Source organism: Stegodyphus dumicola, chromosome X1, assembly GCF_044657685.1.
Source record: "Stegodyphus dumicola isolate Sdum_Otavi_A_Nest chromosome X1, ASM4465768v1".
NCBI lineage: Eukaryota > Metazoa > Arthropoda > Arachnida > Araneae > Eresidae > Stegodyphus > Stegodyphus dumicola.
The window spans coordinates 22,750,395-22,772,301 of record NC_140780.1 but is presented as its reverse complement, the minus strand read 5'-3'; the positions used below and the strand labels follow the sequence as shown (position 1 = coordinate 22,772,301).

The window sequence follows — 21,907 nt, the reverse complement described above, 5'->3', positions numbered from 1 at the left end:
CACGCAACCAATTATGTCATAATAGGGTTTCCATAGTATTCAACTACTCAGGTTACCATAAATGAAACAACAACTTGGCGATAAATGAAACAACAACTTAGCGATAATACAAGGGACACCCTTAAATCTACTCTAACCTATGGCAATTTTACATAGGTAATGATGTCAGTTGGCTGTTGTTCATGATTATGTATCAAGTTATGTTTTATATTATTTGATGGGTATAATTTCATAATAAACCATAGCACATTCGCAAAGCATGTTCCATTACTCCTGAAATTGTTCTTAACTTGAAGACTGGATATTTGTTTTTAGTCCTTTATGATGCACTCTCTTATGTTTTCTTTACTTAAATTAATTTTAGTGTGTCTCTGTTTCAACAAGTTTTTATCTTAAAAGTGTACCAAACACTTGAAAAACAGCTTAGCTTCTAGATTTGCTTAACTGAAAACTGTAGAAAAATATAATATGATAATGATCACAAATAAAAACACTTGAAGATTGTAAGAAAAATTAGTAAAACAGAAATGAATGTATATGGTAGTAAGGATCTCTGGTAAAAATATTTGGTACTATTCGGTTTCGAGGGCCGTAAAAAATCGCCAAACTATTGTTGATGCCAATGCTGCCAAAAATAATTGCGGCAACCCTAATAATTGCGGCAAGAAAGGAAGTATAATAGTAAATAACTATTTAAGATTGATGTTTTAATTTAGATGAAACTGAATGGAAGCATAAGAGTAAATAACTATTTTAAATCATTATTATAAGTTATATAAAAATTGCTAAACATAACTGAATGGATGCCTGCATCGCTATTTCGCTACCGACTTAACGCTAAAGCATAATTTCATCTCGTTGGTTGTTCAAACGTAATTTTCTATAATGAATGATGCCTTTTCTTTGAAAATATTCTCGGTAAAGTGCAGAATCGCTCACTTATTTGTTCGCCGCTTTTACAAGGGTAAAAACAATTGCATTTTTGTCAGTTTTCTTTTACTTTTAAAGTGAAAATAGCTCGATGTGTACATAGATAAAGTCAAGGGTGTGCGCAGTGCCATTTTTGTGCAATTCTCGGATTTTTTTTTTTTTTTAAGTGAAAATAGGTAGATGTGCACATGGATACCGAGTATGTGCAGTTCTTAAAAACGCGTCAAGCGGTGGATGATTCTGCACTTTACCCAAAATTCTATTGCCGACTTTTCGTCATGGGCAATTCCCAAATTGTTAAATCCGTAGGATATCAAAAAAGGATTTAAAAATTAAACTAGTATTTCAATGGCGTCTTAAGAAATATAGAACTATATAAACTTACGCAATCTGAAATCAGCACGTATGCTAGATTTGGCGCGCTGTTAAATGGGCGAGTTTGCTAGATTTGGCGCTTTTGCGCGTACACTTTCGCTGCAATTTTTTTACGGCCCTCGAAACCGAATAGTACCAAATATTTTTATTTTTATGGGTGCCCCTTGGCAAAAATTGGCGGTACATGGATACTGAGTTTCTGCAATTCTTTGACATGTTATTTTGGCTTTGTGTAGCAGCGATTTTTTTGTGCAAAAAAATCGCTGCTACACAAAGACAAAATAACAAATCAAAGAAAAAATTGCCGCTACACAAAGAAAAACTAACAAGTCAAAGAATTGCACAAATTCGGTATCCACGTACGCATTGACCCATTTTCACTTAAACGAGAGAATTGCACAAACTTGGCATTGTGCATTTTCTTGACTTTATCCATGTATGCATCGACCTATTTTCACTTTAAAAAAATCGGAGAATTGCACAGACTTGGTACTGTGCACTCCCTTGATTTTGTCCGTGTACACATTCATCTATTTGCACTTAAAAAGTCAAAGAAGCTTAAAAGTCAAAGTTCTACAGTAGAGCCAAACAAAAAATACATAATCTCAATAAAGTACATTTTAAATCAAATAGTAAAATAACATAAAAATGGAAATTCATCTTATGCATCTTAGCACTACACAAAGCAAATATCCACTTACCTTATTTACAAATTGTTGAGTCCTTCAGTCTGTGGCACACAAAATTACTTAACAGCATCCAAAAACTTACTAAAATTATCTGAACTGGAATCTGTATATCAGCGTCGCCCCATAAATTTACAAAAATAAGAGTAAAAAATATCCTCCATAGTGCCGGTATCCTCCGACGTTGAACCATATGCATTTCCTTCCTATAAACAGAACACTTATAATGGCTACTAAGTAAACCTTCATTTACACACCAGTTAATAATGTGCTTTTTCCTTTTTGTTCCAAATCGTACAGAAACTTCAAACTAATCTTATGACATTCAGCCAATCTACTGTCTAAACCACAAAACAAAGCTTGTACTTCCAATACACACCACAAACCCTTACAAATCTTGTTCCCGTCATTCAAAATTTATGGCAATCATGCAGCCAATTACATCATAATAGGGTTTCTATAACATTCAACTATTCAGGTTACCATAAATGAAACAATTTTGATATAATACAAGGGACATCATTCAATCAACTCTAACCAGTTCTCTTTTCTCACTACAAAAGTCGTCAAGAAAATGTGACTGGAGATAATCGATAAATTTAAAGTACCTCTGAGACGTATTTATATAAATTGTATTTCTTAACATTTTTATTTGTAAACAATTTGGAATATGAAATATTTAACTGATTAAATGTGCATTAATTATTTTAATGTTAAAAACTGTTCATAAATATTAATTTATTGTTAAATTATTTAGATGTCTAATTCTGAAAGAAGGAGTTCATTGACAAAAGTTTGTAAAAGTAAAATGAAACTAGGAAATCTCAAATTGCAGGACAGTGTAAGTAGTTTAAAATATATTTAACTAAAAATAAATAATATGCAAGTAATTTGAAAAGCATCTTTATAGATAGAAAATTTAAATTATTTCTTAAAATAATTTAAATTTTCTATCTATAAAGATGCTATATTTCTGTTGAAAGGTGTGAAACCTTATCAGTCATTATTTAGTCCAGTAAAGTAATTTTGAGAATAGTAATAATTTTAACTCTATAGTAAATAATTTTAACTCTGAATATTTATGGAAGAAACACTGGGATGCAAATATTTTTGTAATAGCACACTAGGAAGAGTACCGACACTGAAAAGGCTACACGAACAACACAGTTTTTACTGGTACCTCTTAACAGTTTTTTTTTTTAATTTTATTTTATAAACACTGCCTTATATACAATCATTTGAGGAAAAAAAAAAAAAAAAAGTGACTGTTTTGCAGAAACATTAGAATTTTTTGAAAGACAGAGAGATGAAAAATTAGCAATCACCTTTGTGCCTGGACTCGAACCACTGACCTCTGAAATACCGGCTCAGTGTGCTGACCATTACACCACGAAGGCATGCTAAGAAGGCGGGAGAAATACCTTATAGTTTTTATTTAAATTAAATACGTATAACTCTCATACACAGATAATGAAATGATTAAAAATTCAAGGTGATAGGACCAGTCAATGGCTAGCAGTGACATGTTGAAAATTCAAATAAGTAACTGTTGAACACCCTTGGTGGCGATGCATGCTTGTAAACATTGAGTTAAGGAGTGATAAAGATTCCTAATCTCATCTTGTAATACATTCTGCCTGGCATTCCTCAGTTGTTGCTCCAGCTCTGTGACATTTTGGGGTGCCTGAATTTGGTAGCCTATCATATCCCATACTTGTTCAACTGGCAAAAGTTCATCATACTGGCCAAGCTGAACAGAGTGTCAACTGCTCGGAGACAGTTCAAGTATATCCGAACCAGGGTCTAGCATTATCCTGTTGGAAAGTTGTTCCAAGATGCTGTGTCATGAAGGGTAACATTAAGGACAGCAGGATGTCATCAACATATTGTTGAGCTGTTAGAGTTGTATGCAGGATGACTAGGGTTGACCTGCTATTGTACGAGATACAATCACACCAGTGGTAGTATCTGTGTGCCTGTATAAAACAGCGCCTGATTAGGATTTCTGGCAGTGCCCCTTCCATACACTTGACCCCCAATGGTCATCTGCTCCAAGACTGAAGTGGGATTTATTGCTGAATACTATGTAATGCCAGTTAGTCAGCAGCTATGGTAATTAGCTACGACACCACTACAGATAACTCTGTCGACATTATGAGATTAAAGGCAGACATCTTAAAAGTTGCTGTGAGTGCAACCCCTCAGCCAATTGCCTTGATATGGTGAAATGTTCCGTGGTGGTATGAGAGAGGCTGTAGCATATTGAATAGCAGAGGGTGATGCCATTGGGGCAATAAAGCCTTTTGCACAGTCATCTAATCTTGCCACACATTTATGTGCCTTGATTCTGCTGATGAGTACTTTGCAGCAAACCATTGTTGCCAGTGCCTTTGCACAACTATGTCCTTATGGGGCAGGTGGCAGCATATTGTTCAGTATGACCAGCCTGCTTCATGCATCCCTACTATGCTGTTTTTATTGAGTTGTCCAGCTGTCTATAAAGTCTTTGATAATGCTGTAGCAGCATTATTGAATGCGTTATCAGAGAACTGCAGTGCTGATAGTGAGAAAAGGTAAACCATCCGTACTTGTTTTAGATGCTGTTAGTTGCACAATGGAAATGTGCACTATAGATGAGCGTGTAGAAATGTGTGAAGCTAACTCATTGGCCTTGAAAATTTAGTCATTTGCATACAAAATTTCGAGATGATCAGGTTATTTTTTAAGGATGCTTTTGTTTTTCTTCCTTTAAACAGAAGGTTGTATATGTAGTTAAGAGCAGAACTGAAGGACTTTCAAAGGAAAATTGTTAACTTGAGCATTTTTGAAACATTTTTATGTATTATTTGTCAGGTTATCATGTTGGCCAAGCTGCTGGTCCTCAGTGGCCAATTAATTGTGCAGAGAAAACCTCGATATACTCTTACACAAATAACCTAAAATATTTCAGAAGCTCCAAGATACTGAAAACACATAAATCAGTGTACAGATGTATGAAAAATGTAGATTGTTCCATCAAGACATCCTCCCAAAACGCGTTGGTACACCATCTGCGTATCGATATGAGAAGATAATGACTATTTACCTTAAGTCAGTTCTTTACTATATTCTCAACTATAATATTCCATGTTTCTTTCTCATCTGCTTTTATATTTTGCTGAATAAACAAGTGCTATCATAGTATTCACTGTGTAATGTTGATAATAAAATTTAAATAATTTGATAGCTTTGAGTTACAAAAATTTTAATTTACTAGTGGCATTATGACGGGAAAATACTAAATCATTGTTCATTATATCTTTAGGCAGCATGGACAACATTTAAACATGATTTGTTAGGCCAATGCTTCCCAAACAATGTGTCACAGCACATTGACTGGAAATATGCCGTGAAAAATTTAGCCTACTTAGCCGACAACTTGAAAGAAAGGGACTTGCTTTAGAACACTGTGTTGTGAAATTTGTAATTTATTATCATTAAATATAAGGTATCTGACTTGGAACTATCATGCTACCAGATTAGAACCATCATTTACTTCCAGTTCTGTTGCGAAAAGTCAGCTGCAGAATGTCACCAAATCATGTTTACAGCTTTAGGTACTGATGCTGTATCATATGACACTGTGAAGATTTAGTACCAAAGCTTCAAAAACAAGGACTATGACATTCAAGAAACAGAGCCCTCTGGCTGTCCTACTGATGCTGATGAGGCCCGCCTGGAAGAACTTGGGAAAGAAGATCACTATGCAACCACTCGAGAGCTTGCTATGGAGTTAGACATTATCACCATTCCATTAGTCACACTATGCATTGCATAAATTAAATTTTAAATTGCTATGCATTGTATAAGTTCAATTGCTGATTGCCGCATGAGCTGTCTCAATCAGATAAGGGCAGTTGTGTTCAGGCCTGCACTAATCTGCTCAAATATCAACACAAGGACAAAATTTTGAACTGGATCATCACTTGTGATGGAAAGTGAATTCAACAACAGAGTCCAAAAAGAGAGTTAGTCAATGCCCGGTGAGCCCTTCAGTAGTGTCACAAAGCATAATTTCACTAGCACAGATCTTGCTTTCTATCTGGTGGGATTGCTGTTGTTATAATCCACAACTAGTATCCAGGAAAAGCTAAAACTCTCAATAGTAAGGTGTACAGCGAGGTATTAGTCCAAGTTGATGCCGCTATCAAGGAAAAATGTTGAACTGAGTTCTGGTGCAAAAAGGTAATGTTCCATCAAGATAATGCAAGAATGTGTCTGCATTCACCGGCTGGACTCTGTATGCACTCGAATGAGATCTTTTGCCTCACCCTTCTACCTTTTTTCACACCTGCAGCCACATTTCGCTGGTGCTGCCTTCCATTCTGCACAGGATGTTAGAAATGAGGTTGATATGTTTTTGTGTTTGTGGGCACCAAATTTCTGGACTGAAGCCTTTGAAAAACTACCAAAGCATTGGCAGAAAATCATAAATTTGGGTATTGATTACCACCTGCACTAAAGGTACAGCTTTTCATGTTTTTTTTCTTCCCCTAACTTTATTAAGAATGTTTTTTGGCTAAAACTGTCATTACAACCAGATATATGTAAGTTTGCTTTTGGAGAATTGGAAATGTAGTAAGTATTTTAAAAAAAAGTTGAGCATAAAATAAAAATGTGACAAAAAAAATTTTTAGAACTATAAAAAAATTTGTATTTATAAAAAACAAAAAAATCAATAAATAAAAAAAAATTAAAATTTGCTTTTAAAGTAAAATACAAAAAGAAAATAGAAATAAAAATTTTGTTTGTGAAAACAGAAAAGTGAAAAAATAATTATACAAATAAATATTACTTTTGTAAAATAAATAAAATGAAAAATTATATAAAGAACTTTTTTGAAATAAAAAATGAAAAGGAAAGCTTAAACATGTGAAAATAAATATAAATTTTGTAAAAATAAAAAAGTGAATCATAAAAACTTTTTTAAAGTAAAAAAGGGGGGAAAATTCTGTGAAATAAAAAAGTGAAAAGAAATGTAAAAAATAAGTTTACTTTTGTAGAAACGAACATTAATTTGTGAAAATTAAAAGTAAAATTTACGTTTTCAAAAAGTATAAACATGGGATGAAAAAATTAATGTATTTAATTTAGTAAAAATGAGAAGGAAAAGAAAACAATATAAAAAATATGCTTGTAAAATAAAACAGAAGAATTTAAAATGTGGAAAAATCTTGCATTTGAAAGGCCAATGAATAAATTAAACCCACGAGCACAGGCACTCCATCCAGTGGACCTGTGTGATTAAACAAGCCTTTCTTAAAGCACGCTTATTTTACATATGTTGTTGAGGTTCAGTGTAGTCATGTTTAAGGTCAACCTCTTTATGTTTCCGAAGTATTTTTGCTGCGACTTTGATTCAGATCGGATTGGGTCTTTTAGACCTAGTGTACCTTCATATTACTATTATATAGTTTAATTGTGATAGTATAGAAAGCAGCAAACATGTCTCGTAATTTATCTTAGAAGGAAGAAATGTTGCAAAAGTTATTAGATGCATCAACTGGTAAAGAATGTATTGAAAAAGGAGGTTTGAAGTCATCATAAATTTCTAGTTCACATGATACTCATTCAGAAACTGATATAGATTCTGAGAAAGGAAGTGAGAATGACATAAATTGCTTTATTGAAAAGAAAGTGATCGGAAACAAAAGGAAAAAAAAAAAAAAAAAAAAAAAAAGATTCAGTGTTTGCCCAGAAAAAAAGCACAGAAAAACGAAAAACACTATACCGAATGGGAAAAATATTTGTATTTGGAAGACTAAGCAAAAGTTTGTTCAATGTGCTGCTAACATTTGTTGTTGAATTTTTTTCTTTGTGTCTATAGTGTTAATAAAGAATCTATATCAATTAAAAGTATACTATTTTTTCCCTATGCTAATATATAAGATTTTCTATTCCTTTGAGAAATTTTATTTCATAAAAGCATTTGGAGAAATTAAAAATTTTAATTTGCATGTTTTCTAAGTTTGATCATAAATTTATTATTGGCATAGATGTAACACTTTTTCTGAAGATTTACAATTTTTTGTTCAAAAAACAGGAATCAAATCTTTTGGACCCAGTTCATATGCTCATGCAATTAATATGAGCACGCAGTGCGCATGCTCCCCGAGTTAAAGTAGTGATTAAAAAGCCAAAATAAATATGTGTCTATGTCAAGAAACAAACAAGCTGATTGGCGGAAATAAAAAGCATATTAGTGAAACGGTGATGTGGATGGATGAAGCAGTTTGGGCATGTTGGAACAGGCTTGCACGTGTGCAAGTCATCAGCCATGTGATATGGCGGTTTTCACTGGTGGACAGTCTAATAACAGATTTGAGGGAAAAACCATGACTTTGTGGTATCGTGTGCATTTCCCATGTCAGAGGTGGCAGGTTCGAAACCAAGCTTTTTGAATTTCACGGAAAAAGGTATTGTTATTAAAATAAGTAATGGAATTAATTTAAAATGAATAAATATTAAATAATAAGATGGTCAGTTAAAAGTGATGGCAGATTAAATGATTAAAAATAATTAAACTTAAATAGTTAAAAATTCTAAAGGAAAATTAATTAAAATTGATGTCATTCCAAACACATGGTTCAAGAGATTGTTGCCTTAAAACCAATAAATAAATAAATAAATAAATAAAACATCTTTGTCGCAAAAATAATATGAAAAAATTTTAAAAATTTTGTTAAAAAAATTTTTACATTGCCACAAAAGTTAAAACTATCATGCATGATGTAATTCAAACCGGTCTACATTGCTTCCATTTGTCACACAATTCCAAGATGGCAGCCAACAACTCCTTTTTGGTGACGTCACTTCTGCCAGTGGTACCTCTGCTTACTACTTAATTAGTAAATATGCATTCTTCATGGACTTTATAAGAAATAGACTAACCCAGTGGGCGGGGCGTGCGTCACCGACATGTCGGCAAGAAAGAGTAGGGACGGTCTGGTTTACTTTAACATTGAAACCTATGGCATTTGTATCACATAACTCTTTTTAAATATTAAATGTGATACGTTGTATAGTGATGAGATTATGAAAACCACAGTTTTTTCCAAATAGGATTTAACCTTTTGAAGACGGGATGGCCATTATAGTGGCCATAGAGTCCTCTCTTTGAAAAGACGGGGTTGTCCACTTTAGTGGCCATGTCTTTTTCCCCTATTTTTCAGGTTGAAAAGTGGGGTGAAATGTCAAATTTGACGTCCCTAGGGTTTTAACCCCTTATCTCTTTCAAAGGTCTTTCTTTTGCGACATAGATGCACCCCTCTGAGAATCCATTAAACTACACACAAGAATCTTTGTTGCAAATAGGTGGTGATTTCTTAAAGGGGGGAAAGCATTCAGTTCAAGGTTCCCCGTCCTTTGGTAGCTTTTACTGCTTCCAAAGCCCCGGCCTCAAAAGGTTAATATATCTCATTAAAGCACTTTTTACTGCATTTCGTGCATTTTTTCACGCGTAATTCTTGTACAAACATCTTTACTTTACTAAAATACTAAAAATAAAAATATGTACTTTTACTAAAAATAAAAATATGTAGAAATTCTAATTTGTGAAATGAGGCACAACCAGCTTTTTCTTGACAATTATACGCGCTGCAATAGGTAACCACTGTCAAATTTCTGCAAGTCGTCTCTATTCCTCTGGATGTGATCAAGGTGCCGACAATGCCTCAGACGAGGGAGAAAACCCGTTTGGGTTAGTCTATTTCTTATAAGGTCCATGGCATTTTTCTTATGATGTAACACATGCTGGTGATCGGGTTCAAAGGGATCTTCATTACAGGACTTCTATTAAGTTATTCTTATACATAATGGATATCATGCTGAATAAATGACTTAAATGTGTGCTACTGCCTTTTTCCATTATCAGTCATAATTTTCTCTGTACGATCACTGACTTCCAACATATGCATCTAGGAGGGTCACTATTAGAATTGTATTATACAATACAGTTTCTTTAATATAGGTAGATGCAATTTCCACAACTCTGATTCAAAAGTTACTTTGGTGTTTAAGCACTCTATTATGCATTTTATGTGTGTATAAACTGTGTCCACAAAACTCCTTAGAACATCCATTTATTTTCGCAGTTGTTAGTTGTAGGTATTTACTTCCAGTTATAAAAATTTGTTGAATGATGCTAATACACTCCAAAGTTAGAGATCTGGAACCCTAGGGATTTTGGCGATTCCAGAATTTAGATCATCAGTTTAAATCTAATAAGATATGTAGGCGTGGCAGTTTGGGGCTTCACTTATTGTTTTGGGTAAGATAGGAAATTGCTAACTCTGACAACCACTCAAAAGCTGAAAATGTGATCATGGCCAACATTGTGGCTCCCCCACACACACATACATGAAAATTCTCAAGTACAATATGTCAATAGTCTGTCTTCGGCTGTCCTGGCTTTGCTTATCCAGCAGGTGTTTGAGAATGACATGCAAGAATATCAGTTAGTCTGAAGAAAAATCATATTTATGGTACACCTGCTTATTTTAAAGTATTTTCCATCCCCATTTTGTAATGGGAAAGGAAGGATTTTTTTTTGTGTGTGTGTGTGTCTTGCATGCGCTGGTGGTACGCAGGTCCATATATTAAAGTCATTCCAGGTAATGGGCACCCAGATTTTGGACTTCATACTGTATTCATATTTTAGCACTTTTAAATATGAAAAAAAGTCAGGTTAGTGAAAGATATGAAATTTAACTTTTTTTATGGTACCATTGCCCATATACTTATGTTTAGAATACATTTGTACCTATTATAAAAATTTAAACACAAAAAGTTTGACTCTTATGCAACAAAAATTGACAGATATTTGACTTTAAAATATGGGATTTTTAAAACCATATTTTAGATTTCCTTTAGGGTTCAGTTAAAGTATGAATTAGAATAAGTTGAAGCTTTTTTTTTTTTTTTTTTTTTTTTTTTTTTTAACTTTAATGCCAGTGGGTGACTTTTTGTGATTTACTCTGCGTAGTTTTTTTAAATGCATAATTTTTTTTTATTTATGGTATTGCAGAAAAATTCTCATGTAAGTAATTTGTTTTCATATGCTAAAAATATATTATTATCAATATTTTTCATCCAGTTTTATTACTTAAGAATCATCATCAAATAATTAAACTGGAAATATTTTTAATTTATGCAGATGTTACGAGTTGGCTACTGTACTGTTTCTACTTTTCTTGACAGGCTGTTTCCTAATCACATAATCTGTTAATATCAGAAACTTTTTTCTAAACTGGTATTTTATGTTTAATTATACACAAATTTAAATTAAATATCTCAGTCTATTTTTGTCGTATAGGAGTCAAAATATTATGGTTAAATTGTTATTCGGAGTATAAACTGTTACTGTATATATAGTTGTAGGGACCACCAGTTGATCATATAAAGTTACATTTTATAGCTTTTACAGAACTGATTTTTTAAATTTAAAAATACCCAAATATGAATATTTCAATCTTTGAAAGCAGTTTGGTGACTGGAAGTATATGTCTTTAACCAGAGATTGCAAAAATAAATGCTGAATAAGGACTTTCGTAGACACAATGTGTGTATGTATTTGTATAAATATATATTCTAGCATGAGGTTTGAAAATTGTGCAGTTTAAGATTAAGAGAATTTGCAGTGAGCATTTAATGCTGAAAGTATAAATAATTAAAATTTAAAAAGTTGAATAAATATATATTTATTTTCATCTTTTAATTTTTTTGAAATGTATGTTATGGAGCCTTGCAAATTTTTTATTTTAATTTATTGTAGTGAAATAATGCCTGATAAATTGCTTGCAGATTCAGGTCTTCCATGCTGGAGATTTTGTATGGGCTAAATTAGGTTCATTCAGTTGGTGGCCTGCAATTGTTATCAGTGCTAATGACTGTGGTCGATCATATTCTAGATCCGGACATACATGGGTTTATTGGTTTGGTGATCATTTGATTTCAGAAGTAAGAATTGTGGTATATGTGTATATTTATTTTTGTTTTAATGTTTTGTTTAATACTTAAATTTTGCTTTAAGAGAATTGCAAATTTGACACAAATGTTTCGCAATGATGGCATCACTTTATGTGTAGGAGCATAATTTGTTAAGAGATCCTGTTGTGACTTATCTTGTTTATCTAATTGCAACATCAAAATGAGTCCCTAAATTTTATCATGGCAGGAGATGTGACTTGCATTTGTCATGAGCATGTTCTTTAGACACCTTGCAATTGACAGTATGACTTTGCCCATTTCTGTCCCAATTTTGAAGGAGAATCTACTGATGGGCATGTCCTACCTCTCTTTCTCTACCACTAAACCACTGGAGAAGACTTCTGGTTTGCCATGAATTTTAAGTACCTCATGTTACAAAGACATTCTGCACTTACAAGCTCTGTCCGGCATTTGAACCCAAGTACAACAATACAGCAGCAAGTATTGCTAACCAATGTACCAGGCATAGTGACATCAAGAGATCCTAACTGTACTCACATAAAATGATTTTAATTCCAGTAATGGTTGAGGAGGTCAGAGCATGCAGTGTAGAATGTTTCTGTATTCCAAAGAAATTCGTGACATATGAACATTAAAACACACAGATTACATAGAAGTTCTGATCATGCAGCCTAAGGAACAGAGGTAATGTTATGAAGTTCATGTAATCAGTCCCTTAACTTGTTAGAATTCTATATTATTTAATAATGTACCACAAATTATAGAACAAAAACAGTTTTTTTGACTCTGAATTATGTATACAGTACAAAGTCTGAGATCCAGACTCGTTGGGAATTTGGCAATTCCGGGTATTAGATCATCAGTTTAAATCTAGTAAAATGGCACATAGAAATAATAAAATTAAAAATATGAAATAATAAAGCATTTATAATCTAAAGGTTATCAAAAATTTGGGAAAAAAAAAGGCTTAATATTTATTTGTTTACTTTATTAAACATTTCTTTCAAGTTGTTTAAGTTGCTTTGTTTTTTGTGCTAACACTTTCTCTTTAATTCTATAGACAGACATAATTTCTTGTTCATTTGCAAAGTTCCATTATTGAAGGTCCTGTAATTGCTATGTCTAGAATTCTGACTAACTTGTCAATCGAATTTTTTTCATTTTCAGTAACCTCTCTGTCACTTTCTTCACTATCGGTAGCAGTACTTTCTGGTTCTAGAACCATACTGCAGATTTCACCATCCCTTAATTGATTGATGATTGAGGAGCATTGTCATCACAATGAAAAACTTATTTTATATCATCTTCATTTATTACTGCTTCTCCACATTTCTTTACAAAATCCGTTAATTGGAAATTTTCTCCTTTGGTTTGCAATATCTGAAAACCTTTAATTCGCGGCTACAATAATAAAATTCAGCTATCATTCACTATACATATTGGGCTATGTATCATGAGATTGGTTACTAAAGACAAGTTCCACTAAATTTTATCTTGCTTCTATCATGCACGGAGACATTTACACCTGAATTGTGATAGTTTAGTTATTTATTATACTTATGTCTATTTCTTGCACATGCTTAAGGCTTATCTGAGTCCTGAATAAATAAATTCCCACATATTATACTTAAGGCTTATGAAAGGTCAGTGCTAGATATCTTACTGCCTGATGCAGTCTCTGCGGGTCCTAAATTTTGCTACCAAGTGCCTCTTTGTCTTCTCTAAATTTTGCTACCCGGTGTGGCCATACAAGCTGTGGTGCTGGTTGTGGGTTTATGTGACTAACAGTTCAGTTATTAATTCAAATAGCACTAAATATGATCTTTTGGTCTATGAGTATCATTAACAAAGTCTATCTTTAGCATATGAAAAGAAATTTTTGTTAAATCTTTCCTTGTCAACATTTCTTAGTACATTTAACTTAAATCTGTTACGATCGCCAAGTGTAATGTCAACATAAAAAGTTACTATGCACTTTTTTATTCAACTACTAATATAAAAAAATCATTTAGGCATCGCTGCATGAGTCATTACTCAAGTTGTTATGTCTTGAAAAACATTGAGTGAGGAAAGCAAAATATAGTAAATAATGATTCGCCAGTTTAGCATCAGGGATATAAAATATTAGTAGGTGTAAAATCAACAATGTTTCTATGTACTAGAATGTTTCAGTCTGAGATGTATGTCCAAGCAGATACACAGCTAGGAAGTCAAATTATTGATCTCCCAAATTTAGTGCTAAAACGATTGTTTTTTCAATAACAAGGTATTTTATGTAGTCTGAAGTGAAATTAAGAATCGTCACTCTCCACGTCTCATTTTGTGTGTGGGTGTGGGGGGGGGATCAAATGCACATATGTAAAGCATGCATAAAAAATTTTTTTTTTTAAGTTGGTGGGTGCTTTGAGGTCTGGATACGAGATCATTCCGGATATTGGACGTTTCGATCTCGGACTTTGTACTGTAATTATTAAAATCATTTGTTTATCTGAAAAATTTAAATTATACCTCAAGAAACATGTAAACGGACAGTAATGTCTAATCTAGATTTCTCTGGTCATTTTTAACTTTCCAAATTTGTTGTTTCATAGCTCAATTTACTCTGAACTCCAGTAGTAAATCTGGTACATATCTTATCTTCATGCAAAAATCTGACAGTGAGAGAGACTACAGAATGGCTAACCAAACTGCATTTTAAGCATAAAGCTAGTTTCATATCAAGGTTCATTATACTGAAACTATCATAAATTTACATCACTGTTGAACAAATTAAAAATGTTTACCTATATGTTTACAAAATACACTACTTTCATAGGAATATTTTCTCTTCCTTATTTTCAGGTGATGCTTTTGATACTTTGATTTTTAAGTGATATGCAACTGATATTTCTAATATAGTGCTGCAGAAAATCATTAACTGACAATAAATTAATATATTGAATTTTATTGCTTCATAAATCTTTCCACATATGATATTAATTATAGTAAATTAACAATAGGTTCCAGTGAAGAAACTGTGTGAATTCATTTCTCATTTTAGAAAACTGAGTGCTGGAAGTTCTAGCAAAAAATTTCATGCTGCATTATATGAATCTCTAGAGGTAAGATTTTCTCCAGTTTATTCTGATTAAATTACAGCTCATTAGTGTTTGTGCTCAGCTTCAGTGACTTTTATGAAATTTCGCAAGTAACTAAAAGTTATTACACATATGCAATCACAAAACTAATTTATTGCACTTCAATGAAATTATAAACAGAAGTGACTGTATTTTATAGCAAGTTAAAGAAACTATAATAGCTGAAAATTCAGTTCTGAAGCATCACAGTAATTAATGTTATACAAATGAATGAGAAAGAATGGAATATTTTTTTCAGTGACTACCAAAAACAAAAAGAATGGAATAAACACATATTGCCATTTTACTCTGTGGATAAATTCGCAAATATGCCATTAATGTAGATAAAGATGATACTACTGTGTAAGACAAATTAATTTTTCTAAATGTCTCACACTGTACTATCTCAGTGTTTTAAAAATACTTTTGTTTTCCTTGCAGATATTTGCCAAATGTTAAAGAACAGCATGTTTCTTCTAATTCTAAAACCAACGGAAAATTATTTAAATTATTTATTAAAAAATAAAATTTTAAAATTCCTTCCAACTTAAGAAATAATAGCAAAAGAACTGAAAGAGGCTGAATTTTTATGCTGAGACAGTATTTTTGAAAATGATCATCAGTTAGTGATTAACTTATAACATGAACATTATTTGATTTTACTTACTTTTCCAAATATTAATTATAAGTAGTTTTAAAATTATGTAAATAAAATCCTTCAGATAACTATAATCAGTAATCATCATCTTACCTTGCTGTAACATTATTTTATATATATTATCCATTAAAATGTGAGAAACATATTTAAATAACATCGCATTCATTGCATTCAGCATTATCTCCAATGTAAATTCATAAGCAGATATTTTCAATGCAAAAATGACCTGCATAGAGAATTCCAATGCAATGAAAGCAGAAAAATTGGGAATGTAAAAGAAAATATAAATTGCTTTTTAATTAATAATTCTTATTTTTCCATATTTTTATCCATCAGTTCTTTCTGGACATCCAATGGCAAAACAAATTATTTTATCACTTAAAATTTTAAAAATATAGAAAATATTGGTGACTGTAGCCTAGCATCCCATTGTAGCCCATAGCATGCCATTGTAACAAGGGACTAGATGAGGGCCAATAAAAGAAAGAAAACATTATGTTAAAGCTCATTTCCAGCCTCAGATTTGGGACTTGTCTACTCTATATACTTTTATCGCCATGCTTATACTCTATCTAGACCAAATTATTTCTGAAATAAAAGAGCTACTGATATACTACAGTCAAAAGTCGTTAATTCGGACATCCATAACCTGGAATGATCTATAATCTGGACCTCAAAGCTACAAACTTTCTGTGCATGTGTTGCGTTGATGCATGCGCGCAAGACCTTTACAGCTGCGAATATCCGCGTGCACAAAATACATTTACAAATGCGCGCTTAATGAATAACGAACGGTATAAGCTAAGCTAAAATTATCTAATTCAGTTAATGTTGCAGATTGCGCTGTTCCTTAATCTTCAAATTGGATTCGGCTTATTATTTTTTTGCAGAATGTTAGAGCAATTTTATAAAAGTAAGCTTGAACTTTCAATTATGTCAAATAGAATTTCTGATATATATTTACTAATATGTAAAGGATCTACAAAACGAAAGTATGTTTCGAAGTCCATTAAACAAAAAGTGGAATTGATGCAAAAAATGGATAAAGGCATATCCTTTGTTTATCTAAACTTTATTTATCTTTAACGCCACGGCACGCAATGAATTGGAAGTTGATCTGTCAGCACTATCCTTATCTTCAGGGCAGATGTTTTTATTTTATTTGGCTTATAATTCCTTACTAAATGTAGTATTTCATCTCGATGTACTCCCTCTTTGATATGATTTAAATCAAATTCCTCGTCATTATAATTCGCTTCCGATAGCGAAGAAAACGACAGAGGTTATTGAAAATGAAAAAATTTCAATTGACAAATTAGTCGATATTCTTGACACAGCAGTTATAGGACTTGAACATTTGTACTGAAGAAGAACTTTGTAACTTTGTAACTGAAGAAGAAATTATGTCTGTTTATAGAATTAAAGAGAATGTATTATCACGTAAAAAATGAAACAACTTACATTGAAAGAAATGTTTAATAAAGTAAACAAATAAATATTAAGCTTTTTTTTTTTTTTGTAAATTTTGATACCCTTTAAGATCATAACTGTTCTTTATTTCATAAATTACGGTTTCATATTTTTAATTTTATAATTTCTGCATGCCATCTTACCAGATTTAAACTGATGATCTATAATCTGGGATCGCCGAAGTTCCGACGAGTCCGGATTAACGACTTTTGACTGTATTATGCTGTGTGAATTCAGTGCATTTGTAGTTTTTTTTTTTTTTTTTTTTTTAGAAATATGGTTCAAGCTTTAGATGATGCTCCATTTATAAGTCAAATTCCAGAAGGTGCATAATGTGGCTAGGTGATAATAGAATTCCTCATACCTCATACATTATGTTCCCCAGTATATACCTGCAGTTTGTAGGCATACGTGCCACTCTCCATGTCTTGTTTCTGGGGGATGCAGGTAATTTAGAAATGCCCGAATTTCCACGTTATTTTAGTTCGTATGCGGGAACACTTTTTAGCAATTGTCATTAGAAAGTTTGATAATTTTCCTTGTTAGAAAATTAAAGTGATAATAATGTGTGCGTTTATATATATCTATATATATGTAGAGAGAGAGAGAGATGTGCATGTGTATGTTTGTGTCATATATTTCATGTGCTGTTTTACATGTGTGTGGGCAAATTTGCAAGTAGTTTAGACTCAGTCTGCTGAACACTTTTTTTTTTTTTAAATGTTTGACAAATTTCATCTTTTGATGCAGTTTCATTAAGATATAAGTTCCTTTTAAAATTAAATATACCCACTCCAGCCTGTAGAGAACAGACTGATGGGGACAAATTTCTATGATTGATTATCTACTGTTTTCTGAATTATCAAATTCTAAATTATAATTTGTGTCATTGTCAGTTCAAAAACAGGCTAATTCATTTACTTCTATTGCTGCACCAGCCTTCTGAGGATGATGTCACAAGGGAAATAACTACCATATATTCGTACATATAACATGCAGTTTTCATAGACAAACTAAGATGGTAAGTTACGTGTGAGCATTATACGCCAGATGGAAAATGATAGATTTAAAAATGAGCATACAAAAATAAGATTTCTATGAAAAGTTCATCAGATTCGTATTTTATTATATCTTCAGCTCATCATTCTTACTTTGATCCATAAATAACTAATCATCCTCCATTCAGTCTAAATTGTTAGGTATACTTCATGCTTTGAATAACTTGAATTATGTTGGGTTTCATTCCATGCTTTTATTCTCCACTTGTGCACTATTTCTAGACTGGCATAACATATTCGGCATCCTTTTGTAGATGTTTTTTCACCTTCTAACATCCACTATTCCACTGTCTTTTTTAATTTTCTTTGAGTAATTGATTGATACATTGGAAACCAAAGGCTGTTAATATGCCTGGAATAGCTGCTATGTTTGTATTACACTCTTTTAACAATTTCTTTGTATTACCAAGTAAATGGAAACTGAACATGCCCCAGACTTAAAGAGGCTTTAAGGCAAAAGACCACTTTTCCGAAAACCACCTGATAGGCACCTAATAGGTGGCCACTGTCACCTCCCTAGACAATTTACATCCAGGCCTTCTCCAGGGTTCAAACCTGGGCCCTTCGATATGGCTGTCACTAACTACTTTGAGTCACTAACTACTACACTATGTCACTAACTACTACACTATGAGTCACTAACTACTTTATCATCTGGGTGGCCTTTCTTTTAAAAATAATCATATATTTTAATTTTGTATCGCCCGTTAAGCAGAAAAGCAGTGTGATGAGATGAAATTTTTTGTGACCTGTTGCTTTTATGTGAACCATTTTTGTTCCTTTAACATCAATTGTTTTATTTACTATTAATCAAACATTACTGGAGTTTCATCCATATTTCCAATATGTGACAGTATTTTTCCCCCCTTCACAGATTAATAATACATACTCCTAGAAACTTATCAATTTGTTGTCCAAATCTTCCAGAAGTCTTTGCGAAACTTTTATTTCCTCTCTAGAACCAAATTATTCTGTGCCATAAATTGACTATACAACTCAGAGTTGCTTTAAAGTTCTTGCTTTCATTTGCATTCTTTTTTGCCCACTTTAATGCAAATGAACATACAATGTTTCTTGCTATAATTAATGAATTCTGCCAATTTTCTAGGACCCAGTTTGCAATACTTTCTTCTAAGATAGGCCATTTTGTCACTCCTTTATACAAAGCACTTAATTATTGCGATTTAATTTGCCTTCCTCTCACATATGGAGTTTTCAACAACACCAAATATCCTTGCTACAGCCAGATATCTATTTTTCTTTCCAAAACTCAATGAGTGCATTTGGAACCAGTGCTGTGCTTGTTTCGCTTGGCAGGAGCCATATTTACTACTAAAAGGAACACTAAATCAACTGTTTTTCAACTGAAGCAAATGCGATTCATGAAAGCCTTCAATGTTTACTTTAAAATTAAGCCTTCTGATGACTACAGAAAGAGAAAACATCTGACTCCTAATTCCGTGAATTCGTTTGGGTCGGATGTGCATTCTTGCTCCACATTATGAAGTAGTAGTAGGTTTCCTGTCACAAAACCTTAATGATTACATGCACCGTAACACACGTTAAAGATTCTTAAACACAGATGGGCATAAAAACAAACAGACAAGATAAAACCACAAAAACATAAAATACAATGATGAAAATAATGTACAATGATAGAGAATACTATGATACATGGCTTAAAATAGACAAATACACACACTTCATATTATTATCAGAAACATTACCAAATAATAATTTGGGTACACTGGTTCCCTCTCTGTTTTTAATAGATAAGTGTGTGTAATATGCAAGTGACCAATTCTCAGACAGGTTAACAGATTTCTTCCTTTCGGTTCCTAGTGTGCTCCCAGAATTCAATTTTTGGTTTCACTCTTCTCAGCTTATTTTCTGGCTGGACATCCCAGAGTTGCTGCCATTTGTTCAACAATGTCTCCTTGATGACTTTATAAATGTCATTAAAGGGAATGAGGCGGTGTGTCAGATGAACTGCAGATTTGGCTCTAATGTCTGCCAGCTCATTCCCTTTTATACCTACATGTCCTGGAACCCAACAGTACAGGATATCATACCCACGGCTTTTAAATTTAAGATTAAGGCTTAAAATGTCAACTACGATGGGATTCTGAGTATTGCAACTTGAAATTAAGGCTTTCAAAGCACTAAACAAGTCTGTATATATAATGAACTATCTTCGGCATAGCTTTGAATTAAATGAAAGTGCATAATAAACGGCATTTAATTCTGAGGTGAAGACAGAGCAGGCGTCATGCAGTCTTCTACCCTCCATGTGGTCTTCAGTAACAAAGGAGGCACCAATACGTCCTACTGCTTTTGACCCATCATATATACGGGAACGTAACTGGTGTATTTTCACCTGTGGTCAAGAAAAAGCTTGCCTAAATGTTGGAAAATATCTAGAAGTCGAATCTGAGCATCCTCCCAAGGTGTGATTTCAAAATACTTTACTGGCTGGGTAGTGAGATCTCTCATATGGTATTTCTCGATTAGTGAGTTAACCTTAAGTGAGAAGTAAGGCACATGGGATGGTCTGGCCTCAAACAAGAACTTGTAACTGTCATCAATGAAAGAAACATGGTTTGGGTGATCAGGAAGTGACAACACATTGAAATAGTAACAGAGAGAAAACTGCTCACACCTTAACTGGAGCGACTGTTCGTGGCTGTCAGCATAAAGACTTTGGACAGGAGATGTTCTAAATGCACCAGAAGGTATATGCAGGGCCTGATGATGAACAGGATCTAATTTTAATAACATGGAAGGCCTTGCAGGCCCATAAACAACTGAGCCATAATCAAGTTTGGAGCGTATAAGTGCTCTATAGATCTGGAGTAACGACGTACGGTCTGCGCCCCAAGAGGTGTTCGCCGGGACTTTCAAAAGGTTTAGACTCCTAAAAGACTTCTTCCTTAGGTACAGGCTGTGTGGAAGGAAAGTCAATTCTGGGTGAAAATAACTTAAAAATTTTACTTCGGGTTCCACTGAAATCGGTGATCCACAGCTCAGGCTCGGGATGGAGGTTGCACTTCCTGCAAAAATGTATGCATACAGTCTTCTGTTTAGATAAACTAAACCCTTCTTTCTTTGACCATTCCTGGATCCTATTAAGAGTGATTTGAAATTGCTTTTCTACGTATCTCATGTTTGCACCTTGACATCAAATATGAAGATCGTCAACATACAAGGAACCGGAAACTTTAGGAGGAGGTTCTTTTTACAAGAGAGTTGATATTTAAGCTGAATAAAGTAATGCTTAGTACACAGCCTTGAGGCACACCCTCTTCTTGAGAGAATATATCTGATACAGCAGAGCCAAAATTAAAAGTCCTACCCTTCAAAAATTTTTGCAGGAATATTGGCAAGTTGCCTCGTAATCCAGTGGTTTGAAGATCAAGCAAAATCCCATGTTTTCATGCCTTGTCGTACACCTTTTCTATGTTTTTTCTAAACACAGAGACTAGATGACAAAGGTTTTACAAATCAAGGTTTTTCAAAAGGAGCATATTATATCAATAGTCGTTGTGCCTTAACGAAAACCACTTTGATATAGTAATATTACATTGTTCTTTTCTAAATGATAGACCAAGCGGCAGTTCACCATTTTTT

The 21,907-nt window shown here is 33.1% G+C and overlaps 1 protein-coding gene across 2 annotated transcripts in view; it reads left to right on the top strand.

Moving 5' to 3' along the window:
* LOC118187434 (DNA (cytosine-5)-methyltransferase 3B-like) overlaps nucleotides 1-21,907 on the top strand; it is a 487,890-nt gene that overhangs the window by 378,424 nt on the left and 87,559 nt on the right. For both annotated transcript variants that reach the window (XM_085807194.1, XM_035357651.2), the window contains 3 exons: nucleotides 2,749-2,832; nucleotides 11,832-11,987; nucleotides 14,978-15,079. In XM_085807194.1, coding sequence (XP_085663320.1) covers nucleotides 2,749-2,832; nucleotides 11,832-11,987; nucleotides 14,978-15,079 — 342 coding nt within the window. The remainder of the gene's footprint in view (nucleotides 1-2,748; nucleotides 2,833-11,831; nucleotides 11,988-14,977; nucleotides 15,080-21,907) is intronic.